This window comes from Barbatula barbatula (assembly GCF_947034865.1).
Source record: "Barbatula barbatula genome assembly, chromosome: 18".
Lineage (NCBI taxonomy): Eukaryota > Metazoa > Chordata > Actinopteri > Cypriniformes > Nemacheilidae > Barbatula > Barbatula barbatula.
The window spans coordinates 18,169,484-18,193,657 of NC_136781.1; the positions used below are offsets into that span (position 1 = coordinate 18,169,484).

The 24,174-nt window shown below is 39.9% G+C and overlaps 1 protein-coding gene and 1 long non-coding RNA gene across 2 annotated transcripts; one reads left to right on the forward strand and one right to left on the reverse strand.

Annotated features, from left to right (window-relative positions):
* Positions 1–408: 408 nt before the first annotated feature.
* On the reverse strand, positions 409–2,651 carry LOC306907532. Its single transcript, XR_013787913.1, has 4 exons — positions 1,368–2,651; positions 1,226–1,287; positions 985–1,128; positions 409–843 (listed from the first exon to the last, which is right to left on the reverse strand). It is a non-coding gene; the product is annotated as an uncharacterized lncRNA (long non-coding RNA).
* Positions 2,633–23,949, forward strand: tcirg1b (T cell immune regulator 1, ATPase H+ transporting V0 subunit a3b). Its single transcript, XM_079479688.1, has 20 exons — positions 2,633–3,026; positions 3,956–4,075; positions 4,370–4,448; positions 4,631–4,767; positions 6,010–6,105; positions 6,201–6,389; positions 6,686–6,768; positions 8,073–8,166; positions 15,325–15,537; positions 16,762–16,912; positions 17,009–17,148; positions 18,574–18,731; positions 18,821–18,911; positions 19,027–19,145; positions 19,283–19,496; positions 20,121–20,234; positions 21,354–21,431; positions 22,623–22,743; positions 22,820–22,991; positions 23,445–23,949. Exons 2-20 carry the CDS (start codon positions 3,959–3,961, stop codon positions 23,536–23,538), a joined length of 2,460 nt encoding a protein of 819 aa, XP_079335814.1. The 5' UTR covers positions 2,633–3,026; positions 3,956–3,958; the 3' UTR covers positions 23,539–23,949.
* The last annotated feature ends 225 nt before the right edge of the window (positions 23,950–24,174 follow it).

Here is a 24,174-nt window from a genome sequence, read left to right on the forward strand (position 1 = left end):
TTTCCCAGATGAGCACTGTCGCTACCCGATCTGTCCCGGAAACACGATTTGTTCCGCGCATGCGTGAAACTGACGTCACTTCCTGTCTGAAAAAAATCGAAACATTTTACGGCACTTTCGGGTATTATTTATACCGTGACTGCTGTTGTTTTACACTCACTACCCGATACGCCCACTGTTTTTTAATACATTTTGTATTAGATTGATCAATAAGCGTATTCATCATATTTGTATAAGTTTCTTTTTTCTTAATGTGTTTCTTATGCTGCTTTGAGATATTTCCTGGCTTGTTAAATTGTTGCGAGTTTGGTTGTGTTTGTTTTAAGGTACTACTCGATCCATTTCGGTTAAAATTGGTTAATATGTAGCACAAATTAACTTTGTTGAATTAAATAAATGGTCAGATTAAACTGAATTGTTTAAATTCTCTAGACAGAAAAGTACAGATGTGTATACAGATGTGTTTCAATTCATTTTCTAAAGAGGGATCTACTTAACTGTTCTAGATTGTTTAACACATGTCTGCATTTAAGAAACATACAGAATACATTTCTCATTGTAGAACATAGCATTGACCTTTAGGCCTTGTTCATCAACACAATATGAAAAAAATGTTTCCATGTCTTCTTGGTGGTAAAATATAAACAAAAAGTCAGCCTTCGTCTCAGAGAATTGAGCCCCCAGGAGGTTCTTGATGGCATTTTGTCGATCACCCCCGGCCTTTTTGCAGTTCATCTGCAAAAAGGCCAGCTCTATCACCTCCCCACGGAATAAGTGTCTGTGATTCTGTACCCAGTACCATGCTGTATTTAGGTCTCGTACAATGGTTGGTTCCTGCACCTACTGAAGTAAGTGAAGTTTATGTTACAATCTAATTGGTTGACTAAATTATTCCTTGCATACTAAAATGGCACAACAGTTAAACTATTTATTCAGCATGCATGCAAATGTTTCATGTATAACCACTACTGTATAATCATTTACCTTATTAATGTCCTTGTCATCCACTACTCTTCTGCTGGGTGACAGTTTGGTGGTGGTGGATTTTGACACCCAAACACAGGCTCAACTATCCCCTGAAGGAGTTGGGAGGCTTCTTCAGTCCAGTATGCAAACCTCTGTCCATGCCTTTGAAATATATGTAAATGTATATGAACTATGTAATAGCTTTAGCTTACTAAATACAGCCAAGATACTGAAATTATATCTGTAGAATCTATCATACCCTTCTAGGCAAAATCTTTCCATGAGGTTAATGCACCACCACTGGCGAATGAATGGCACCTCCTCCCAAAACACACAAACACAAAAAGAAATGTACACATACCAGTAGTTAAATTACATACTTGTGTGAAAATGCAGCTTACCTTTGTGAATGTTAAGGGACATGATGTGCAGATGCTGAGAGCATACTGTGAAACACCAATTACATTGAAAGACTTGCATGTAGACACCACAAGAATCCCCACTGGACTGTTGAGGAAAAACTGGAAAAGGAAAAGTGCATCCACAGTTAGTTTAAAAAACAACTGTTGCAACTGCCTCGGATGCCACAGTGATTGCCAGGTCCAGGGCTATTATGGCAATCCGCAAGAACAGCCCTCTTCTCTTCCTCGGCCAGGACAACTAGCCGCATGTACTGTTTAGTTGGGCCGGCGTAGAAGAGTCTGTCGCCTGTTTAAATAAGAACAAAAAGCATGAAAGTTGCAGTTAAAATTCATATTATCTGACTATCTGATATCCATAAAGGTCAATAAAAACATCACATCAATTTAACCAATTTTTTATATAAATTGATTTTATAACCAATAACACAATACAATCCTACAGGAATCATGCCCAAATCATACTGCAAGGAAAGACATTTGTAATGGTTTTAATAGTAAAAGCTAATAGTTCATAGTAGTATTTTAATGGAAAGAATGTGCATCTCTGTGAAGGTTTTTATAGTTTTCTAGAAGGTCAGTTCTCCTTTTTTTAAATATAAAATCGCTTAACGCTACTTAATTATCTTTGATGGTAAAATTCGAAGATGCCCGGTAGGACAGTCAGGAATTTCTCCTTTTAAGATAAATTTTTGTCTTTCGTGAAAAGAAAATGAATCCATCCCGCTGTCACACATAATGAAAGGGGTTTGGCTGCACGACGTAACCGAGCTGGTCCCAGGTCGAGAACACTGTCGTAAAACGGTGGTTTCACGCATGCGCGGAACAAATCGTGTTTCCGGGACGGACAAGCGCAAATGACGTCAATCGCACAGGACAATGCGTGTGAATAAAAATCAACTGGTTCAAATTGTACGTTTAATGTAGTTTTCATCTGTTTTGCACAGCATTACTTTAGTGAGTAAAGTTTAGTCATCATCAGAATGAAAAAGTTATCATTCTGCAGGGGAGTTTTGCACAAACAGCGTGATAGCCCCGCCTCCCTTCCGCTGCGTAAGCGAAACCTCGACTGTTGAGTGCGTGAAGAGTCCACAGTTCCACACTTCATATTTTCGTTAAAGATGGTGCATCATCCAGTACTCAAAGAGCACTTCTTTTAAGAGAATGTTCAATGGGAACGCACTAGTCACACTATTTATACTACGAAATGGTGCATAAGTGCGCGATTTGGGACGCGACTACAGCTCGACAAACTTCCGGTTTCTTGAGTCACGTTACTGCAGCTTGTCACGTGACCGCAGTGCTAAACTGTTGAATAAACATAACATTACAGACAGCACTGTAATATTTGGAACTAACAGATTTAAACTGTGTACGTTTTAATTGAAAAAATAATAATAACCTACAATTTTCTGTGTAGCTCGACCACTGATGCGCTGAAATTTTGGTCTGTGGTCACGTGACACGATACGGTAACGTGACTAAAGAAATAGGAAGTTCGTGACTCCCTCTCGGAGCTGTTATAACTTTATTCCTTCAACAAGATACGGACGGTTGATCTCCGCTACAAGACAATTATTGTCAACTAGTGTGGATAAAAGTCGATCCTGTTTGCTACTGGTGTCGGTGCATTATCAGCAGGTAAGAGTGTGGATCAGACTGGATTTGTACACGGATGGTGTTATTCTGCTCATGACACTGTTTTAATATCTGATCACACTTTAACACGATCAGATTTCACATATCATGTTGATTCAAGTAGGCCTACTGAAAATAATACACACCGTTTTAATGTTTTGCCTGTTTAGATTTATTTACGTACATGTAATATGTATGTATTGTGTCATGACTGTATGTCTCTCTCTTCTAAGTTATACCTTCGATATAAATATATATAAATATATTCCGAATCTCACAAATAGCAGAGTGACAGTCGAGGCTGTCGGGAACGGTCAATATATTTTAATGTTTTTATGTTATGTTTTACAATGTACGAAGCACGTGAATGGAAAATGCACGCTCACTTCTGTTCAATGATATACATTTTCAATATTTTTTAGGATATTTTTTAAATATATTTATCATGAAAGACCTTTAAGTCTCATGGCTCATTACTGAAATAATTATTCGGAAAAAACAAGGTCAAAACTGACTGGCTGCCTGATTTTATGAAATATGAACATGACATTTCTTAATTAAATCCCCTATGTTTTGCAAGTATTCTGACAATTATGTTTTTTTATATATTTTTTTCTGATTTGATTTTCATTTTGTTGATGTTAGAGTAAGTTGATGTTTTAGCGCAAATTATATATGTTAATATATTTGGGATGATTCAACCATAGACCATAGCAAAGTTGATATTGCTTCAGGGTAATTCTTAAGTTGAGCATGTAGGATATTTTGATTATGCAACTTTAAAAACTCCACAATCAAGGACACACACACTCATGCTCATGCACACACTGAGTCAGATCAAAAGAGGAAGTGTCATGTCTAATTACAAAAATGTATTCCAGGTGCTTCCTCATTTTCAGATGCAGAATAACTGATTTGTGTTTGTGTTTTAGGTCATGGGATCTATGTTCCGCAGTGAAGAGGTCTGTCTGGTGCAGCTCTTTCTCCAGTCAGGATCTGCTTACAACTGTGTCAGTGAGCTAGGAGAATTGGGAATAGTAGAGTTTAGAGATGTGAGACATTTTCTTTTTTTACGGTTCTGTCTTTCTTTATGTCTACTTGATAAGCGTTGGGCTTCATTTGCATGATATTTGCATTTAGATTTACATTTATTCATTCAGCAGATGCTTTTATCCAAAGGGACTTACAGTTGAGGATTAATTGTAAAGTGTGATATGCAGTGGCGAACAGCGATTGTGAAGTGTGTTTGTCCTACATTTGTTTTCTAATGTCACAAAGCACATAGGACTATGAGCTAAACAAGGTTACAAAGAATAAACAAACTTTCTGTTATCTCTTTATCTCAGTTAAATCCAAATGTGAACGCATTCCAAAGGAAGTTTGTGAGTGAAGTAAGGAGATGTGAGGAGCTAGAGAAAACGTTTGGTGGGTCTCTCACTCTAAGACATTCATGATTTTCACTTCTTCTTTATCAACATTATAACATGATTCAAGTCATCTTGTTTATTGAATGTTTTGTTTCAGACATAACATTAGATAAGTCAAATAGGCTGTGAATTCGAAGGTTTTATACTTTCTCATGTTTTATTATTCTTTCTGTCTTACAGTGATTCTAGAGCAGGAGATTGTTCGCACTCTTTCTCAGACACTGCAGCCCCCCATTCCAACCCCTGCAGCCCCTCAGCCCAGAGAATTAATCACCATAGAGGAAGACAGTGAGCGCTTAGCCCGCGAGCTTAAGGAGGTTTGTGTAAATTTGTTTCCATTGCTGTGTTGATGCCATTCACATTCTCAACTTTGACCAAAATGTCATATAGAACCAGTGGTGTAGTCTAGTTTTATGTAGTGAGTTTACTGTGAATTCTTTTTTTTTCCTTTCAGCTTTATACTCACACATCCCAAATCGACACCCCATGAGCACAACCACACTTATTAATGCATGCAGTATACACCTACATGTAGATAAGGGCATTCTGAAAAACTGCTTAACAATTTATTGTTATTGGTGTTCTATAGATTCCCATCTCCATCCGTTGTGTTTTCAGCAGGGCAACCAACATAATGTAAAGAATATCCTGTGAAAGTAAAAATTCTTATATCTTGATTTAGTTTGATTTTGACTGACTAGGCCATGTCTAAGACTTACAGTAAATAATATTTAAATAAAAGTCAAACTTTGATGATTGTCACTAATAATTAGATTTTAGCCTAGTTTTCACAGGAGCAACTTACACTCATAAGCGTGACCCTGTTTTGAATTGACATTGACAATTAACAATAATAACTAACCTTGAACATTTTTGCAGTTTTATCAAGCTCTGGTTGCACTTAGATTGGTGGCAGAGTCTTTAGCCTGACTTTCTGGCTGGCCAGGAGTTCCCATCTCTCATCATTAAAACAGTTATGAACATTGTAGTATGTTGGCACACAGTTTTCTGAATTTTATAATTTGTCTGAGCAGTCGTTGGGTGGCTCACCAATGTAACTAAATCAACTCAAATGCTTCTAGTACATAAATGAAGAAAGCAGGACCAAAGAGTTTATTGAAGGTGGTGGTGTAGCATGGTTCTTCTGTTGCATTATTCTCGTGCCAACCTTCTACATTCTTAACCATATCTAAACCGAAGGTACTGTCTGTGTGATTAGACCTCTAACCTGGTAACACATGTGACACAAACAATACAGTGACACCAGTAGCTTCTGGGGCAGACTTACGAAAACACTGAAATAATGTAGTTTAAGTTCATTTTAGTCCATTTTGAGTCATATCTCCCGGTTGCACCAATGTTCCAAAAGTCAGTTCAAATCCTCAACACGCGTAAAAGAATATTTGTAACTTGCAGTTTTATATTTCAAACATTGTGTGATTTTAGACATAATTTACGGATTGATGCTTTCTGAAATGCATCACATTATATATGAAGTTCAGTCTTATGAATGATTTTGCATGTCAATTTGTGATTTTACCCTATGGTTTCACTTGCAGGTGTCCAGGAACAGAGACAGCCTGCGAGCTCAGTTCACCCAGCTCTGTCAGTACAGAGGAATTTTGAAACAGACACATTCACTAACAGTATCACAGGTCAGAATGCAAAGACTTTAATGCACAAATCACAATGTTCTTGCGTGTTGTGTGTACATGTCTGATTCATGTATGTATGTGTCTGTGCATCTCAGGCCCCGCTGGGGTCGTTCGACCCGGTGGGTCTGGCAGAGAACAGACAGGATGTCAGGCTGAGCTTTGTTGCAGGCGTAGTTCACCCATGGAAAGTTCCCGCATTTGAGAGGCTGCTGTGGCGTGCTTGTCGTGGTTACATTATTGTGGACTTTCATGAAATGGAAGAGAAACTTGAACATCCGGATTCTGTAAGCACACAAATAATTCAAATGAATACTTCTATTATTTATAATCTTTCTATGGTTTAACCCCTTAACACGCACAGGGCTCATTGGAAAGGTGTTTTTTGCACGTCTGCATTTTTTATTACCTTTTTACATTAATATTCAGTCAACTATCAAAAACACTCAACATTCATGTTCTGAACTTGTTTTTACAATCAATACGATGCACAAAAATATTATAAAGGTTAAATATTTTTAAACAAAGAGTTTTGTTTTTTAAACAACGAATTCTGTTACATTGTGTATGACTGATTTCTCAGGGCGAGGAGGTGCAGTGGACTGTGTTTTTAATCTCATTTTGGGGAGATCAGATCGGCCAGAAGGTGAAGAAGATTTGTGATTGGTAGGTGACCTCGATATGTTTTTTTTCACATCAGGATGAAATTAAAATGAAGCATAAAAAGTATTTTTTTCTATATGCTATCGTGAAGAACAGTTTTAACAAGAGTTTATTACAGTACAGTGACAGACTGGTATATCCCGTAATTAAATATTTCATATAACTCTTACAATTTTAGACTCCGCTTTTGTCACTTTCAATAAGCAGCCTTTTCAATGGATAAAACACACCAACAATATTAAGACCAAGTGGCATTTGTAAACCAATGTTAACTCTCCACACAGACGTCCTATCAAAGGAACCGCAGAAACACAATAATTTTGAGTCACTAATATTTTACTACAACTGAATGCCCCAATTTATACCATACAGTATACATTGTTGTATACATTGTTCGTTAACACTTTATTTGACAGTGCCCTTTATTTGACAGTGCCCAAGTTACAGTGTAATTATACATTTATGTCCTGAGTAATAAAAAATGACTACATGTACTTACTATAGTTAGGATTCGGGTTTTGTTTAGGGTAAGTAATAATTTATAGTAAATACATGTAACATGCGTAACAAGGGCCCGTAAAATAGTGTTACAAGTTGTTTTACCTAAAACCTAACAGCCATGGAAAAAAGTAAGAGACCATTTCAGAGACTCTTTTTCTGATTTTGAAGTGTACTATTTATTGGTATGTGTTTAGGAAAAATGATCATATTTGTTTGATTCTGTGAACTACTAACAATATGTTTACCAAATTTAAAATAAATATATTGTTTCTATTTGCATGTATTTGCAGAAAATGAAAACTGGAGAAACAGGCCAAAATAACAAAACCTCAAATACAGCAAAGAAAAAACTAAATGCTTTACTTTTAAAGGTCCAGTCAGTAAAATTGCAACCAACTGCTCTCACTCTATCCCTCCCTTTTGAAACACTACGACAGTTAACAGAATATGGCGAATTACATGCAAGGGGACCCGCGGTGTATGTAGAAATAGCTCACGCTAAGCTAATGAAAACATAACGCTTTATTGTGTTTAAGACATAGCTATGTATATTATATTGCATTTCTATCCATAGATCATCCCAAAAATTACACACTGGACCTTTTAAACAAAAGTTAAAAAAAAATGTGTATGCTAACCCCGATTTTATTATCATATCTTGTCATGCTGTCATTCTTTCACATTGCTATTGGATGACTTTGTCACTCCTGAAATTTGGTTTTATTGAAATATAACAAACACCGGTCTGGAATGGCCACAGTACATTTAGGAATGCTAACTTCTTTTTTTATTAATATCACATGCAGCTTCCACACACAAACATTTCCTTATCCAGAGAATCAGACCGAGAGAGAGGAAATTCTGAATGGACTGGGAGGAAGAATCGAGGACATCAAATCTGTATGTCACACTTTCAAAATCAGGCATCTTTCATTTTACAAAAAATTTGGTTCAGTTAATGACTGATTTGTTCTTCAAAGCTGCCAAAAAGCATAGGTTTTGTGTAGCTAATTGATGATAGATTTTTTGTTTTATTACCAAAGTTTTTTTTCAACACAGTAAAACGCTGACATAAAGAGAACAGCCAAAAGAACAGTTATTCACAATCAGAAGTCAAGTTACACTTTACAAACTCTACTGTTCGCTGCTGTAGGAACTAAAAAGCAATATGTGACCCTGGACCACAAAACCAGTCATAAGTAGCATGGGTATATTTGTTGCAGTAGCCAACAATACATTGTATGGGTACAAATTAGGGTTGCAACAATGCATCGACGTCATCGATTCATGGACTACTAAAATCTACACCTTATTTGTAATGGTATTTTCTTTTCCCGGGCGTGTGTTATCAGCAGAGCAAGAGAACGTATAATAACGGTGGCATTATTACAACCATGTATGCAGTACTTGTCATGATCCTGCCTCTCCTTGTCTTGGTTTTCGAGTCTTGTGGCAGGATCATGTCAGTCCCATGTGTTTTGTGTGGAGAAAGAGCATTGTTTTGGTTTGTCACCCCATGCTCTCTCTCCAGTGTCGCGTCCTTTAGCCCCGCCCCCTTGTTTCCCTGTTAGCGGCCCATTAGTGTTAGTCTTGTCACCAGCCCTGGTCCATCATTCTCTTAGTGTTTCATTCCCCTCAGCTGCCTTGTGCGATCCTCCTGTTAGCTTTCCTTTAGTGTTTCATTCATGTCACCTGCCGCCACTCTCCCTGTGTCATCAGTCCTTGTTAGTGTTTCCCTTTATCTGGTCCCAGTATCCCTCTGTCTCTTGTCTGTTCATTTGCATTATTTTTCCCTGTTCGTATTCACTTGCCCTGTCGGAATATTCCTGTCTATGGATTATCGTGTTGGTTCTAGTTCAAAGTTTGTGGATTATAGTTTATTATTCTTAAAACCTCGTTTGTTTTGTCCCCCTTGTGGGAAGTTTTAGTTTACAGTCTTGTTTTTGTTCATGTTTTCCCATTGTGGGTCTTTTGTTTAAATAGTTTGTTTAAATAAGTTTTGATTTTGTTCTCACGTATGCCTGCGCTTGGGTTCTGTCCGTAAACCGTGACAGAATGAAACGACCAAGAAGAACCCAGCAGGCTGCAGTGTTCGCTGCAAGGTCCCGCCAGCCTCGTCCCCTCTGCAGCGTTGGCCAGGATAACTCAGACCTGGCGGACTGCCTTGATAGGTTTCTGGAAGCTGCAGGAGAGGTGGTCCTCGGAGAGGAAGAGGTGACCGTAGCATTCATCCACGGCCTCAGGGTTCCCCTTTCGCCAGTGGAGATGAGGAGGCTGAGACCGCTGGACTTCGAGGTTGTGCTCAGGTTTGTCATGAGCCGACCGGAGCCCAGGGTCTCAACCCATCCATGTTTTCCATCTCTGTTGGGCCCCATTCCTGAGGGTCTCGCCCTGAAGCTCGGGGTGCCGCGCTGTCAGCCTCTGTCCTTGCTTCCTCTCCACCACCAGCTAGCCTCCGTGGTAGGCGTGCACGGAGGGAGTCGTGGGACTTCCCGTCCGACTCTTCCAGCACGGAGGTAATCGGGTCCCCCACCGCTTCTCTGCAACCGGCCACATGTTCTGTGGGCCGGTCCAAGAAGAAGAAGCCTCGGAGGGGGCAGGCGCCCAGTCTTGCCCAGCCGCAGGCGCCCAGTCCGGTGGTCCCGAGTCCGGTGGTCCCGAGTCCGGTGGTCCCGAGTCCGGTGGTCCCGAGTCCGGTGGTCCCGAGTCCGGTGGTCCCGAGTCCGGTGGTCCCGAGTCCGGTGGTCCCGAGTCCGGTGCGGCCCATTAGTGTTAGTCTTGTCACCAGCCCTGGTCCATCTTTCCCTTAGTATTTCATTCCCCTCACCTACCTTGTGCAATCCTCCTGTTAGCTTTCCTTTAGTGTTTCATTCATGTCACCTGCCGCCACTCTCCCTGTGTCATCAGTCCTTGTTAGTGTTTCCCTTTATCTGGTCCCAGTATCCCTCTGTCTCTTGTCGGTTCATTGTCGTTATTTTCCCTGTTCGTATTCACTTGCCCTGTTGGAATATTCCGGTCTATGGATTATCGTGTTTGTTCCTGTTCAAAGTTTGTGGATTATAGTTTATTATTCTTAAGACCTTGTTTGTTTTGTCCCCCTTGTGGGAAGTTTTAGTTTACAGTCTTGTTTTTGTTCATGTTTTCCCATTGTGGGTCTTTTGTTTAAATAAAGTTTTGATTTTGTTCTCACGTCTGCCTGCACTTGGGTTCTGTCCGTAAACCGTGACAGTACTTAGTACTAGATTTTATACTGTTCAATTGTTAAATTTTAATGTTTTTGACAACACTGCACAGTGTCTCTATTAATGAAACACAATTCAAATTAAATATAGTTAAACTGTCAATTCATGTTGAAGGGGATACTGAGGTGATTTATTCATATTTGAGTATATCAATACAGAAATTAGATTCAGTGCTGTATTATAAATTAATATAACAAGTTACTTAAAAAAAAGCCAGGGGGGCCCACACATTGCCTTTGCACAGGGCCCAAGATTCTGTGTGACAGAATTTATGTCTCTATATGGTGATAGTTTTGTTCAATAAACAGAGATGCAGTCATGGCCAAAACTGTTGGCACCCCTGAAATATTTTCAGAAAATCATGTATTTGTCATAGAAAAGTATTGCATTAACACGTTTTGCTATACACATGTTTATTCCCTTTGTGTGTATTGGAACAAAACAAAAAAAGGGAGGGGAAAAAAGTTAATTTGACATAATGTCACACAAAACTAAAAAAATGGCCTGGACAAAATTATTGGCACCCTTAACTTAATATTTGGTTGCACGCCCTTTGGAACAAATAACTGAAATCAATTTCTTCCTATAACCATCAATAAACTTCTTACACCTCTCACCTGGAATTTTGGACCACTCTTACTTTACAAACTGCTCCAGGTCTCTCATATTGCTAGGGTGCCTTTTCCCAACAGCAATTTTAAGATCTCTCCACATGTATTCAATGGGAATTAGATCTGGACTCATTGCTGGCCACTTTCAGAACTCTCCAGCGCTTTGTTGCCATCCATTTCTGGGTGCTTTTTGAAGTATGTTTGGGGTCATTGTCCTTCTGGAAGATCCACGATCTCGGACGCAAACCCAGATTAATGACACTGGGCCCTACATTGCGACCCAAAATCCTTTGGTAATCCTCAGATTGCATTATGCCTTGCACACAGTCAAGGCACCCAGTGCCAGAGGCAGCAAAACAACCCCAAAACATCTTTGAACCTCCACCATATTTGACTGTAGTTACTGTGTTCTTTTCTTTGTAGGCCTCATTCCGTTTTCGGTAAACAGTAGAATGATGTGCTTTACCATAAAGCTCTATTTTGGTCTCATCTGTCCACAAGATGTTTTCCCAGAAAGATTTTGGCTTACTCAAGTACATTTTGGCAAACTGTAGTCTTGCTTTTTTATGTCTCTGTGTCAGCAGTGGGGTCCTCCTGGGTCTCCTGCCATAGCATTTCATTTAAATGTTGATCCTGCAGGACAGCTTGAATTTCTTTGGAACTTGTTCTGGGCTGCTTATCCACTATCCGGACTATCCTGTGTTGCAACCTTTCATAAATTTTTCTCTTCCGTCCACGTCTAGGGAGATTAGCTACAGTGCCATGTGTTGCAAACTTCTTGATAATGTTAGCGCAGGGAAGAGATCATGCGGGCATTAGAAAGACTTTAGAAAGAGCGATGTCTTATTTATTAAATAAAATAAAAGTTCTGTAAATTTTAAGTATAAAAATGATAAAAGTCAAGCAGAGCAAGGACCTGCGTTAATATTTTAAAGACTCTCCAGCAGAGACGAGTTAGGACCTGCGGTACTCAAGCTTTTAGCGGAGATACGAGGAGGTTGCTTTGATTCTGATCAATATGTGTGTAACATTGGTTTTCTGTTTGTTAGAACCAAGATATGATAATGTTGCTTTTACATTTAGTCATTTAGCAGACGCTTTTATCCAAAGTTAATGGATAAATTAACTTTGGATAAAGTGGATATATCCAATAAGCGATATGTCATACAAAGAGCAATAGTACAATAGGTGCTCATACAAAGTTACTAGTTTCAAAGAAAGCTAGAGCACTACCTGTTGAGAGAAGAGGGTTAGTGTACTTTTTTAAATATTTAAATTATTTTTTATTCATTTTTTTTTATTCATTATTCATTGTGGCCTAATGGTTAGAGCATTGGGCTTGTGATCAGAAGGTTGCCGGTTCTAATCTCAGTGCCAGCAGGTCATGACTGAAGGGCCCTTGAGCAAGGCACCTTACCCCTGATTGCTCTGCAGTAATGTGCCACTATAAAAATACTACTTGTAAGTCGCTTTGGATAAAAGTGTCTGCCAAATGAATAAATGTAAATGTAGGAAGGAGTTGTGAAGGAGAATGAGCGGGAAAGGGATTTAGTGCCCTTATGAGAAGGCATTAAAAGGCGCCGCTCGTTTGCTCGTTTCTTGATGGCGTGTAGGAGTGTACTAGGGTGTGAAAGTATGCCGGCGCAGATCCAGTGATAGTCCTGTTTGCAAACATCAGTGACTTGAATCTGATCTGGGCTTCAGTGGAGCCGATGAAAAGGGGTGTCACATGAGCCCTTTTGGGCTGTTGAAGACGAGGCGTGCTGCTGCGTTTTGAACCAGCTGAGGTGGTTTGATAGGCTTTGCAGGAAGACCTGCAAGGAGAGCATTGCAGTAGTCCAACCTTGAGATTACCAGGGCCTGGACAAGGAGTTGTGCCGCATGCTCAGTGAGGTTGGGTCTAACCTTGCGAATGTTAAATAAGGCATATCGACATGATCGTGTTGTCTTTGCAATGTGATCATTGAAGGACAGCTGTTCATCAAATATGACACTGAGGTTCCTGGCTGATTCAGAGGGAGTGATAGCGGAATTGCCAAGCTGGATGGTGAGATTTTGTTGGATGTGCGGGAAACACAAGTAGTTCTGTCTTGGCCGGGTTCAGCTGCAGGTGATGCTCTTTCATCCAAGCTCATGGTATCATCTGGGTAAAACGAGATGTAGATCTGGGTGTCATCAGCATAACAGTGATACGAGAAGCGGTCATATGGTGAGCAGTGGACAGCGAGCCCCTCCATGACACCTTGAATGATCTGCCAGAGAGGTAGGATTGGAACCAGCGGAGAGGTGAGCCAGAGATTCCTAAGGATAACAGGGTTGCTAGCAGTATCTGGTGATTGACCGAGTCAAACGCTGCAGATAGGTCTAGCAGAATCAGGACCGAGGATTTGGATTCCGCCTTGGCTAGCCGCAGTGCTTCTGTGACCGATAGCAGTGCAGTCTCAGTGGAGTGGTTTGTTATGAAGCCAGAGTGCTGGTCATCCAGTAGATTGTTCTGGGATAGGTATGAGGAAACTTGGTTGAAAACTGCCCTTTCAAGAGATTTCGCAATAAAAGGGAGGAGAGAGACAGGTTTGTAACTGTCGGTAATGGTACGGTCCAATGTGGGTTTCTTGAGTAGGGGCGTGACCTGGGCCTGTTTGAATGTGGATGGAAAAGTGCTGGTGAGCAGGGAGGTGTTGATGATGTGTGTGAGTGTGGTGGATGTGGCCAGAAGGAGATGGGAGAGGATTGGGTCAAGCGGACAGGTGGTGGGGTGGCGAGAGAGAAGTTGGGTGACTTCAGTGTCAGACAGTGGGGTGAAAGAGGAGAGTTCGGTGTTAGAAGTGAGGGTAGTGTGTACCGAGGTCTGCGGTGCTGAGAATTGTTTGCTGATGGCTGATGTTTTCTCATTGAAAAATACAACAAAGTCCTTAGCAGTCAAAGAGGTAGTGGGCAGAGGAGGAGGTGGGCAAAGAAGAGAGTAAAAGGTCTTAGAGCTGCCGATTGTTAGTTGCATTGCTCACCTTGGTGGTATAAAAAGATGTTTTCGCCATGGTAACACTAGCAGAGAAAGAGGAGAGCAGTGATTGGTAGTACCCTAGATCAGAAAGACTCTTGGTCATGTGCCATTTCCTTTCAGCCGCCCTGAGTGTACTTTGTTGTTTACGGAGGATGTCAGCCATCCAGGGGCAGGAGGGGGTGGCACGAGCTGGTCTGGAGGACAAAGGACAGAGATTATCTAGACAGGATGTAAGTGTAGAGCATAAGGTGTCTGGGGCAGTGTCAGCATCTAGAGATGCAGAGTTGGAGGGAAGAGAGGATGTCACTTTAGCAAAGTGGGTGCTAGGGGAGAGAGAGCAAAGGTTCCATCTAAAAAAAAACTGGTGGTGGTGTTTGGGTAATGCATGTAGGGAGGTTGAAAGAGATGAAGAAGTGGTCAGAAATGTGAAGAGGTGTGACTTTAATTTTGTCCGTGGTGCAGTTACGGGTGTTGTTGATATGTTGTTGATATATTAGTTGTGTGACGAAACAGTTTTAAGCATCATTGTTTATCTGGAAGCGCTTTAATATTGTACACATCAATATGGCGCTAAAACTGGAGAGAGCGAGAGCATGTTTTGAAGGGGAGAGGAAGAGGAAATGCACGCTGTAGAGTTGTTTGTCCGTTTATGGCACCACCCTGTATGTATTTATAAATAACTCTAAGGTTAAGAAAAGATCATGTTCCATTAAGATTTTTGTAAATTTCCTACTGAATATATATCATTTATATATACTTTTCTGAGTGAATGCAGCAAAATCGCTAATAAAAATTGCCGGAAATACACCTACAAACTCGCTCTCTGGGAATAACCCACTCAAGTTTGGTATCTTTGTAAAGCTTGGAATTTCAGCTTCCTGGTTCGTCCTCGCTCTATAATGAACCAAACGAAACAAACCTGTTTCTTAGCAACGGCCTTCTACAGCACCTCTGATGGACAACTATGAATGCAATTTTCGCAATATTAAGATTTTTTTGCTCCCTCAGATTCCAGATTTTAAAATAGTTGTATCTCTGCTAAATAATGTCCTATTCTAACTTACCGTACATAAATGGAAAACATATTTATTTAGCTATACATCTCAATTTAAAAGAATTGCCAGTATGACTGGTTTTGTGGTCTAAGGTCACATATGGGCTACCCCGTCAGGTTTGACATGTCTCGGTTTTCTCTTGGCTCTAGGTGATGGCTCAGACAGAGCAGTACATGCAGCAGTTGCTGGCTAGAGCCCTGGCCCGTCTGCCTGAATGGCGTGTGCAGGTTCAGAAGTGTAAGGCCGTGCAGATGGTGCTGAATCTCTGTAGCCCGTCCGTCACTGATAAGTGTCTGATTGCAGAAGCCTGGTGTCCCGTCAGCCAGCTGCCCGCCCTGCAGAGTGCCCTGAGAGAGGGAGGAGTAAGTATCTGCGTTCAGCTCCAGTTGAACATGTTGCATTGTGAGTCCATAGACTAGCGTTTTCTGTCCAAAGTAGCATGCCATTTGTATTGTACATTAACACGGGTGATGTTCGCTTATAAATGAAATATTGGTCCGAAATGAAAAATAATGCAGATTTGCTTTGCCGATAAAAAGACATGTTGATTACAGTAGGTCATCATTGTTTTCATTTTGCTGAGTGTTTTGCTACTCAAGGGAGTGTGTTTTGGTGTGTTCACGTGGGAAAGTGCCATCACTTGCGCACCCTCTATATGTTAATGCTTTAGCACAGTACTGTACTTCTGTAATATGTGTCCATCCACATTTGCTCTATAATATAATCAGTCAGCACAGAGTCTGCAGGTATTTATGAATGTAAGGACAAGAGCTTATTGGTTATGGCAGATTGTAGTGTGAGTGATTTCCTTGGTATGGACTGTACTTGTTAAATTAGTGTTTTGATTTTTTTCTTTAAAGGTTTTATTAGTGCTATTTTATTGCAATCTAACAGTAAAACTCCCTTTTAGAAACATCATGTATGTATATTTAACAAAAGTTTGTAAAATATAACCGTGAATAAATAAATAAAATGTATTACTGCCTAACAATTTCAGATAATAAGTTGTTTTGGAGCACCCTAGTGGTCTTTTTTGGAAATCCCATAAGAGAAAAATAAAAAATTGCCCACTATACTCTAATTCACTATTCCCTACATTAGTTCACTGATATAGTCCACTTTAAGGAGCAGGTGAAAACGAGTGAGCAAATTCGGACACTCTGCACACTTGAAAACTCTATCTTCCGCCGTGACACGAGAATTCATTTAGCACGAGCATCACGCTAGATGGCTAGCAGCTAGCTGTGAGTGTACATCAGTTGTTAAATCGGTTAGTATTTAGTATCATGGGATTGAATGTATGCAATCAATAATGTCCCCTCAAATAGTGCACTATATTAGGGTATATAGGGCTATTTCGGACACAGCCTTAGAGACACACCTTTTGTACTATCATCCTCGAAAAAGATTTATAGGCTTACAGATATTGATATCAGCTAAAATTACATGAAAAATATCCGCATATTGGATATTGGCAAATATAAAATATCATGCATGCCAACTTTTACATAACCTCTCCTTTGTCAGTCTATTTATCATCTTTCTCTCTCTCTCCACCTCTTTATGTCTTTATCTTTCTCTCCCAGAGAAAGAGTGGCAGCAGTGTGGACTCATTTTATAACCGCTTGCCGGCCACCACCTCTCCCCCCACCCTCTTCCCCACCAACGCTTTTACTGCAGGTTTCCAGAATATAGTTGATGCGTATGGAGTGGCCAGCTACAGAGAGGTCAACCCAGGTAACACATGCAACACCAACAGCTGTTAGGAGTTTAATCTGAAACCTACATACCTTTTCATGCAATTTCTATCTTCTCTTTTCTCTAAATATGTAGCTGTGTACACCATCATCACTTTTCCCTTCCTGTTTGCTGTGATGTTTGGAGATGTTGGTCATGGCCTGCTAATGACATTAGCTGCCATCTGGATGGTTCTAGAGGAGAAAGATCCAAAACTGAGGAACAATACCAATGAGGTATAAACCGGGAAAATTGCAACCAATGGCTCACTCCACCCCTCACTCCTCCCTTTTGAAGCACTTATAGGGGGCTGATAGAGGACTAAGATGTCATGTTTTTGCTTCTTTGCCAAAAGGAGATAATCAAATTGGACTTGGTTTTGTATAACTTTTCGTAAGGGTAATTGTTATTGTTACTATTATTATTAACATACAGCATGTGGCATATGAATATTAACTAATGAAAGAAGCAGATGAATATTGCTGTACTTTAGTCCTTGGAGATTGTAGAAGGCTGGCAAATGAATCTGGAGATGTTCAGGTGAGTGCCTGCCTGGGAGAACTTTGAAGGCTTTGAAGGCAGGTAAGGCTTGGCAAACTTGGAGCGTGATAGGTTGTAGTGTGATAGAAGCTTACATCTTACATTAAGTGGAGAAAGTGTTTATGTTCCGGGCATTCTGTCTCGCAGAGGGCTGCAAAGCGGAATTCATCTCGGAACTGGGTATACTATATTCCTTGCGAACTTTGGCAGATAACTTCTCTGGAGGATTTTCGATGGTTATGGCGACTGGAGTGGATGATTTGGGTAGATCAGGTTCGGAAAATGTTGGAAAACAGTCCTCAACCCACTTGAGAATTTCTCCGGTTTTCCTGCATATTTCCGGTTGATGGTTTATGAGCCACGGGCGACCCAGGATGAACTCTGATTGATGGAGCTGGTTCTGGCGGAGGGAGTGAGACATGGACAGGCGATCCACGAGTTGGATGGACAGCTTGAAGAACCTCTCCAAACTAATGTTATCTTCCCAACTAGCGATGTTAATTGTAGCTGTGGTTGAAGTCCTTGGCGGTAAGTTGTTAATACTCGCGGCGGCCAGAGTACAGAATCTGATGGCATAATCGTGAACCGATATATATCTGAGCACTTACTGAGGGATAGCCAGTGCATCGCCTGAAAAGTACTGCAGAAACTAGTTGAGCGTCTGCATTGGTGGACCCGCCTGAGCCCAGATGGAATCCGCCCATTGAAGTGCACACTATTGAAGTGCAATATTAACTGATGAGAGGAGCAGATGAATACTACTGTCCTTTAGTCCTAGGAGATCGTGGACGGCTGACAGAGGAATCCGGAGATGTGCAGGTGAGTGGGTGCCATGGAGAACTCTGAAGACTTTGAAACACTCGGAAGCCTTGGAAACACTTTGAAAACTTCAATTGGTAGCTAGCACAAAGAGAGTCCGCTTCTATTCGAGACCTGACAAAGACAGTGAGCAAGAGTGAGTCTTTTAAAGCGTGGCAGATGACGGGGCTGATGAGGTGCAGGTGATGATGATTAGAATTCCTGTGTGAGTGAGCGGGTGCAGGAGTGGTGAGAGAGCCTGGTGTCTCTGTGACAACTGTAGCAGCATTCAAATTTATTTTCGTATTTTCTGTCTTTTTCAGATCTGGCGTATGATGTTCGGAGGTCGATATCTCATTTTGTTAATGGGCTTGTTTTCTATCTACACTGGAGCCATTTACAATGAGTGTTTCAGTAGAGGCCTCGCCACCTTCTCTTCAGGGTGGCACGTTCTGCCAAATGCAGAGTTCTACAACTGGACGTAAGTCACCATAATAAACTCCTCCACTCATTTAGACAAATATATTGCATATGACTAATTTGTTCTTTATGTCTTTCTCTCTCCGTCAGTGAGGACACTTTTAAAAGTAATCAGTATCTCTCACTGGATCCAAATATCACTGGAGTTTTCACCGGTCCATATCCATTTGGAATCGATCCTGTACGTCAACCCATTTTTATTTTAAATCATAGCCGTTTTTTATTCTAATTGAATAACAGTTCTGGTTTCAATTTATTTTAACGTGTAATACTAAACAGAATTCCTTATATCTCAGATTTGGGGTTTGGCCAGTAACCACCTGACATTCCTCAACAGTTATAAAATGAAGATGTCTGTCATTATTGGGGTCATTCACATGACCTTTGGTGTGTGCTTGTCCTTTTTTAACTACATGTAAGTATGTCTGTCAGTTCTTGCTTCATGATATATTTTTGATTATATACTGTACATTTTAAACGTATACAGTAGGTCCTACATTATTATTTATTTTGTGTCTTGTATCATGTATCTCTCCTTTTCTTGCTATTAAGCCACTTTCGGGATATCGGCAGTGTGTTTCTGGTGCTTATCCCAGAGCTGTGCTTCATGCTCTGTCTGTTTGGATATTTGGTCTTCATGGTCATCTATAAATGGGTGGTGTACGGACCTATGACCTCCGACTCTGCCCCCAGCATCCTAATTCACTTCATAGACATGTTCCTTTTCACGGAGAACAAAGACAACAAACCGCTCTATGAGGGCCAGGTGTGTGTTGTCCTTGTGCTGATTTACAACATCTGCTTATGCGGTACAGATAGTTTGCAACTTGCTAAATAGCTAGAATTTCATCGTAAGTGTATGTTGGTATATGCACAGTTTGTATTTGTACAAATTAAGGGAAACTGGGGATCAAGCAGTCAAAGAAGCAAGAAATGGGGGGCAAAAAAATAAGGTAAACAACAATTGCCTGTTTCACAGCCAAGGTTTAAAACTAGTCCCAGATTAAAATGAAAGTTTAAGTTGCCCTGACATATTGTCATTCGCAATGTTTTGTTTCAAGAGGCACAACAGTAATTATTTTTTGATCTAAGGCATTTTAATATAGGGACTTAAATGTCCTAAATTAGCTAAACTAAGCTTGTCTGTGAAACCGGGCCAATGTGTTATAGAAAAAGTGCATAAATTGTGTTGAACCCTTGAAAAAGTTCAAAAGATTAACTGCCGTTTCATCATTTATTATAAGATATTATTTGTTTTATGAAAGCAAATGGAAGACATGGGCATTAAAGTACCACATCTACCATTTTCTTCATCTTGACTTTGACATTTCTCATGCAATACAGATTATGATTAATATGTTGAAATTACTGTCCATGTTTTTCTCTGCAGATGATAGTACAGAAGGTTCTGGTGATTGTGGCTGTTCTGTCTGTTCCTGTGCTGCTCTTAGGAAAACCAACCCAAGAATATGTTGCATACAGGATGAAGAAAAATCAGCTGACAGTGAGCCATTCTTCTCAATATAATTTAACATTACTATGAATGGCCAGGGAATGAAACACTCAATATGGTCACTCTTTTAAAGGAAGTCCCGCCTTCCACTAAAAAGAGTCAATCATCAATCGATAAAGATTCTCTTGAATGGGGCTCCACACACAGGCTTGTGAGGCGCTTGCCAACCTGTGAACATGCGCAGTAGCTGAAGCAACCTTGATAAAAGCAATTATTAAAGGGATAGTTCAGCCAAGAAACAAAATTATCACATGTTTTTACTCACCCTCAAGGCGAATATTACTTTCTTCTTGAAGAATAATGCAGTCGGAGACACGTATCCTTTTTCTTCCAAGCAGTAGAATGGGTGTGAATGGGGTGCAAATAACTGCTCGACAAAGCTTCGTGGTCTTCACAAAGGTCTTCTGAAGTGAATCGATGCGTTTGTTTAAGGCAAATTACTGTGATGAAAGCTCCCGCACCAAGGAGACGTATCCAATTGTAACAAAACAAAAAATGCTACGTTCGTCAGCGGAACTTATGGACACGCCTGCGTCATTTGCCAGAAAACAAGCCTCTGGTTCACGCGCAGCCAAGGGATAACATTATCGTTAATAGTGTTGTCAATATGGATATTTCTCTTAAACAAATGCATCGATTCCCTTCAGAAGACCTTTAAGACCACGGGGCCTCAAAACATTACCCCATATTTACGCCCATTCTACCGCTTGGAAGAAAAAGGATACATGGTATTAAAACTCTGACTACATTCAAGAAGAAAGTCATATTCAGTTAGAATGCCTTGAGGATGAGTAAAACATGGGGAAATTTTGTTTCTTGGCTCAAGTATCCATTTAAATTCCTAAACGCAAATTAAGCTTTGGAAGCAAGCGCTATGATTCAGTTAATTGTCAGGTTTAATTGTTGGGTGAAGATATGATCTGTCTTCTCCCATTCAAGTAAATTGGACCGTGGTCTTGTTATGACTGAAATTAGCTGTCCGGCGGCATTCCAAACATGGCCTGAGTGGCGTGACTTCCATAAACAGATTTTAAAATAATCTCCCGTGTGGTTAGGCCCCACATACATTACTTTCTGTCTTGGTAAATGTTTATATTTGTATGTCTGCAGGGAGACAGGCGTCCTCTTCTAGCAGAAAATGGCTCTATAAACGCTCACCAGGGAGACATGGAGACAGGAGAAGAGGAGGTAAGTAATTTGAATAGGCGTAAAGACATTCAACAATACAAATGATCACACAGGAGATGCAGGGTATTATATACATAAGTGAGTCTTTGTACTTTTTCTAATTGAATGAGTGCCCTGTTGCAAGACGGACCACTCGGGACAACAGAATGTTGAGTTTATATAGTTAACTTGAGACAACGGTGCTATAAATCCACAGGCAACAGGTACCTGTATGTACAGGTATATCCACAGGTAACAGGTAGCCAATCTATATCAGGGAGGTTGGCTCTGTGAGATGCCCAGATCCCTTAAAGCCCCAGCGAAATCAATATGACATTTTTTTCCTTTTTTTTTTAAATAAGTTAGCCTTAACTTAAGGTCGTCGATAAACTGACATGCTCCTACGGTATGAAAAGAAATCCCATTTAGAAGATTTAAGTGTTCAAAGTTATTTCCAATCAAAACTCTGCTAGTGAAGGGAGTGGGACTCTTCGGACTCTAAAGCGGATTTGATTGGACAAGAACTTTGACGAGAGGCTGAAGTGTAGCGTGATGTCATGGAATTTCTAGATTTGTTTGTAAGATAAGGCCTAGTCCTGTTTTAAACTAATCCTATTCTGGGAAAACGCCCCATCTCCTGAATGCAAATTTTGTCAGCGCTTAATAGCATATCAGTTTATTGATGTCCTTAAGGCTCACTCTTTTTTAATAAAAGGATAAAAGCTTTTGTTTTGATTTCACTCGGTCTATAAAGCAAATATTATCATCTTTTTTTGTCAGAGTGCGCCAGAATGTTTCCATGTCAAATATTTGATTTCTTAATCTTGACTAAAACATTTCAGCCCTGAAAATATATTTCTAGACATTGTTAATGTTCTCAATCTTTGTAATTTGTTTTACAATTGATCTCTTACATTTGAATCTGTTTGAAACGGTTGTTTACGGTTATTTAAAGATTTATTAGGGCTCAAGCAGCAAGGTGCAGGCTCTGTAGCGCCCCCTGTAATGCAAAAAAAATCTTCATCAAGCTCACATACATGTACACACATGTACTAAACTAGACATAAGTGTATATAGGTGTTTGTGCCCAAGCGTTATCCTGAGAAAAACCATAGTGCTTTGCACCTATGGGGAGCCGTAATTATAAATGAATGATGAGTTTCTCATTTTGCTTCTCTTTTTTTGTGTGTGTCTTATCCGGCTCTCTTTAAGGAGTTTGATGCATCAAATGTGTACATGCACCAGGCAATTCACACTATAGAGTACTGTCTGGGGTGCATCTCCAACACTGCGTCATACCTCCGGCTCTGGGCTCTGAGTTTGGCTCATGCTCGTAAGTATATGTATGCACTTTTTGCTGATTTTATGATTTCGGAGGGTGTTCATCACATGTTGTGTGTGTATTTCAGAGTTGTCTGAGGTGTTGTGGTTGATGGTAATGAGGATTTCATTCCATCAGCTGAGTTATGTGGGCTCAGTTATTATGGTTGGTATATTCGCCGCATTCGCTGTGCTGACCATATCAATTCTGCTCGTCATGGAAGGCCTGTCTGCTTTCCTGCATGCTCTGCGACTTCACTGGTAATATACAAACTGACAAAATGTTTTGTGCTATAAACATAATGGGCTGTTCACATCAAACAGGAATTAAGCGATTTGCGTGATCAAAAATACATACAAAGTCAATGCAAATAAACTTTTCCCACGAGTATTAAAGAGCAAGGAACGTGATTGCTCAAGTTTGGTGTGAACACAGCATATGCTGTGCTATTACTTTTATCAGACTTCTCAAGCTTTGACAAATTTAAACAAGTATTAGTTTTTATATTTATTTTAAAACAACACAATACTAATGTATGTACATGTATTTGAGACATTTTAAGAAAAATGAACTATAATGTAATAAGCCTGTTTTTTTAACAGCTTTCATGTATGTTGGCATTCTCTCAATCTTTCACATTGCAGTTAGATAACTTTGTCATTCCTGAGGTTTGCTTTTATAGAGCTCTCTCCCTCTCTCTCTCTTTTTCACAGGGTGGAGTTTCAGAATAAATTCTACAGTGGATCAGGCTATAAGCTCAGCCCATTTGCCTTCTCATTAATTATCTGCACCTCCTCTCTCAATTGACTTCAGAAATTATGGCGTTACTTTGCTGTTAGGGAACACAAGCATTTTAAAATCTATCATTCACAAATTTTTTATTTTATTTTGAATTGATTGCAACTATACAAAAAGCTGGCCCTTAATGTTCCAAAATCAAAGGGATGTTGTTGACGAATCCATATCTAGTCACTTATGTGACAATGAGATAAAAGTATTTTAGTATTAGAATTTTAATCAAGTCTTGAGCATGAATGGATCATAAATGTGTACTTTTATGATAATTATGTTACACTCTAACAAACACAAACTGTTTATTGCAATTATGAAATTATAGCATTATAATATGAAGTAACATGTACATACCTTGTCTTCCATACCTTGACCTTGATGGTACCGTTTTTAACGAAACTGCTAAAATAAATCTTCCAATCAAGAGTTGTTCAGATGGCATATCAGCTTGCTAGATAAAAAATGTCTTTACGGTATTTACAGCATATTCAAAGGGAATAATCTTAAATCCTGGTGCTTTTATGTTTGCTCTTGTGTTATTACGATGCAACTATGTTTTAACTGTTAGAGGTGAATCAAAATGATACATGTGATGCCTTACAGTGGTACTTACCACAAACCCTATCAATAAAGACCAAATATAAAACAGCT

What these genes read in the sequence shown, in the direction of transcription:
- tcirg1b (XM_079479688.1), top strand. Translation starts at nt 3,959, where the DNA reads ATGGGATCTATGTTCCGCAGTGAAGAGGTCTGTCTGGTGCAGCTCTTT. An exon ending in GGAGCTAGAGAAAACGTTTG is followed by an intron (nt 4,449 to 4,630) that starts GTGGGTCTCTCA and finishes TCTGTCTTACAG; the next exon opens with TGATTCTAGAGCAGGAGATT. An exon ending in AACCGCTCTATGAGGGCCAG is followed by an intron (nt 19,497 to 20,120) that starts GTGTGTGTTGTC and finishes TTTTCTCTGCAG; the next exon opens with ATGATAGTACAGAAGGTTCT.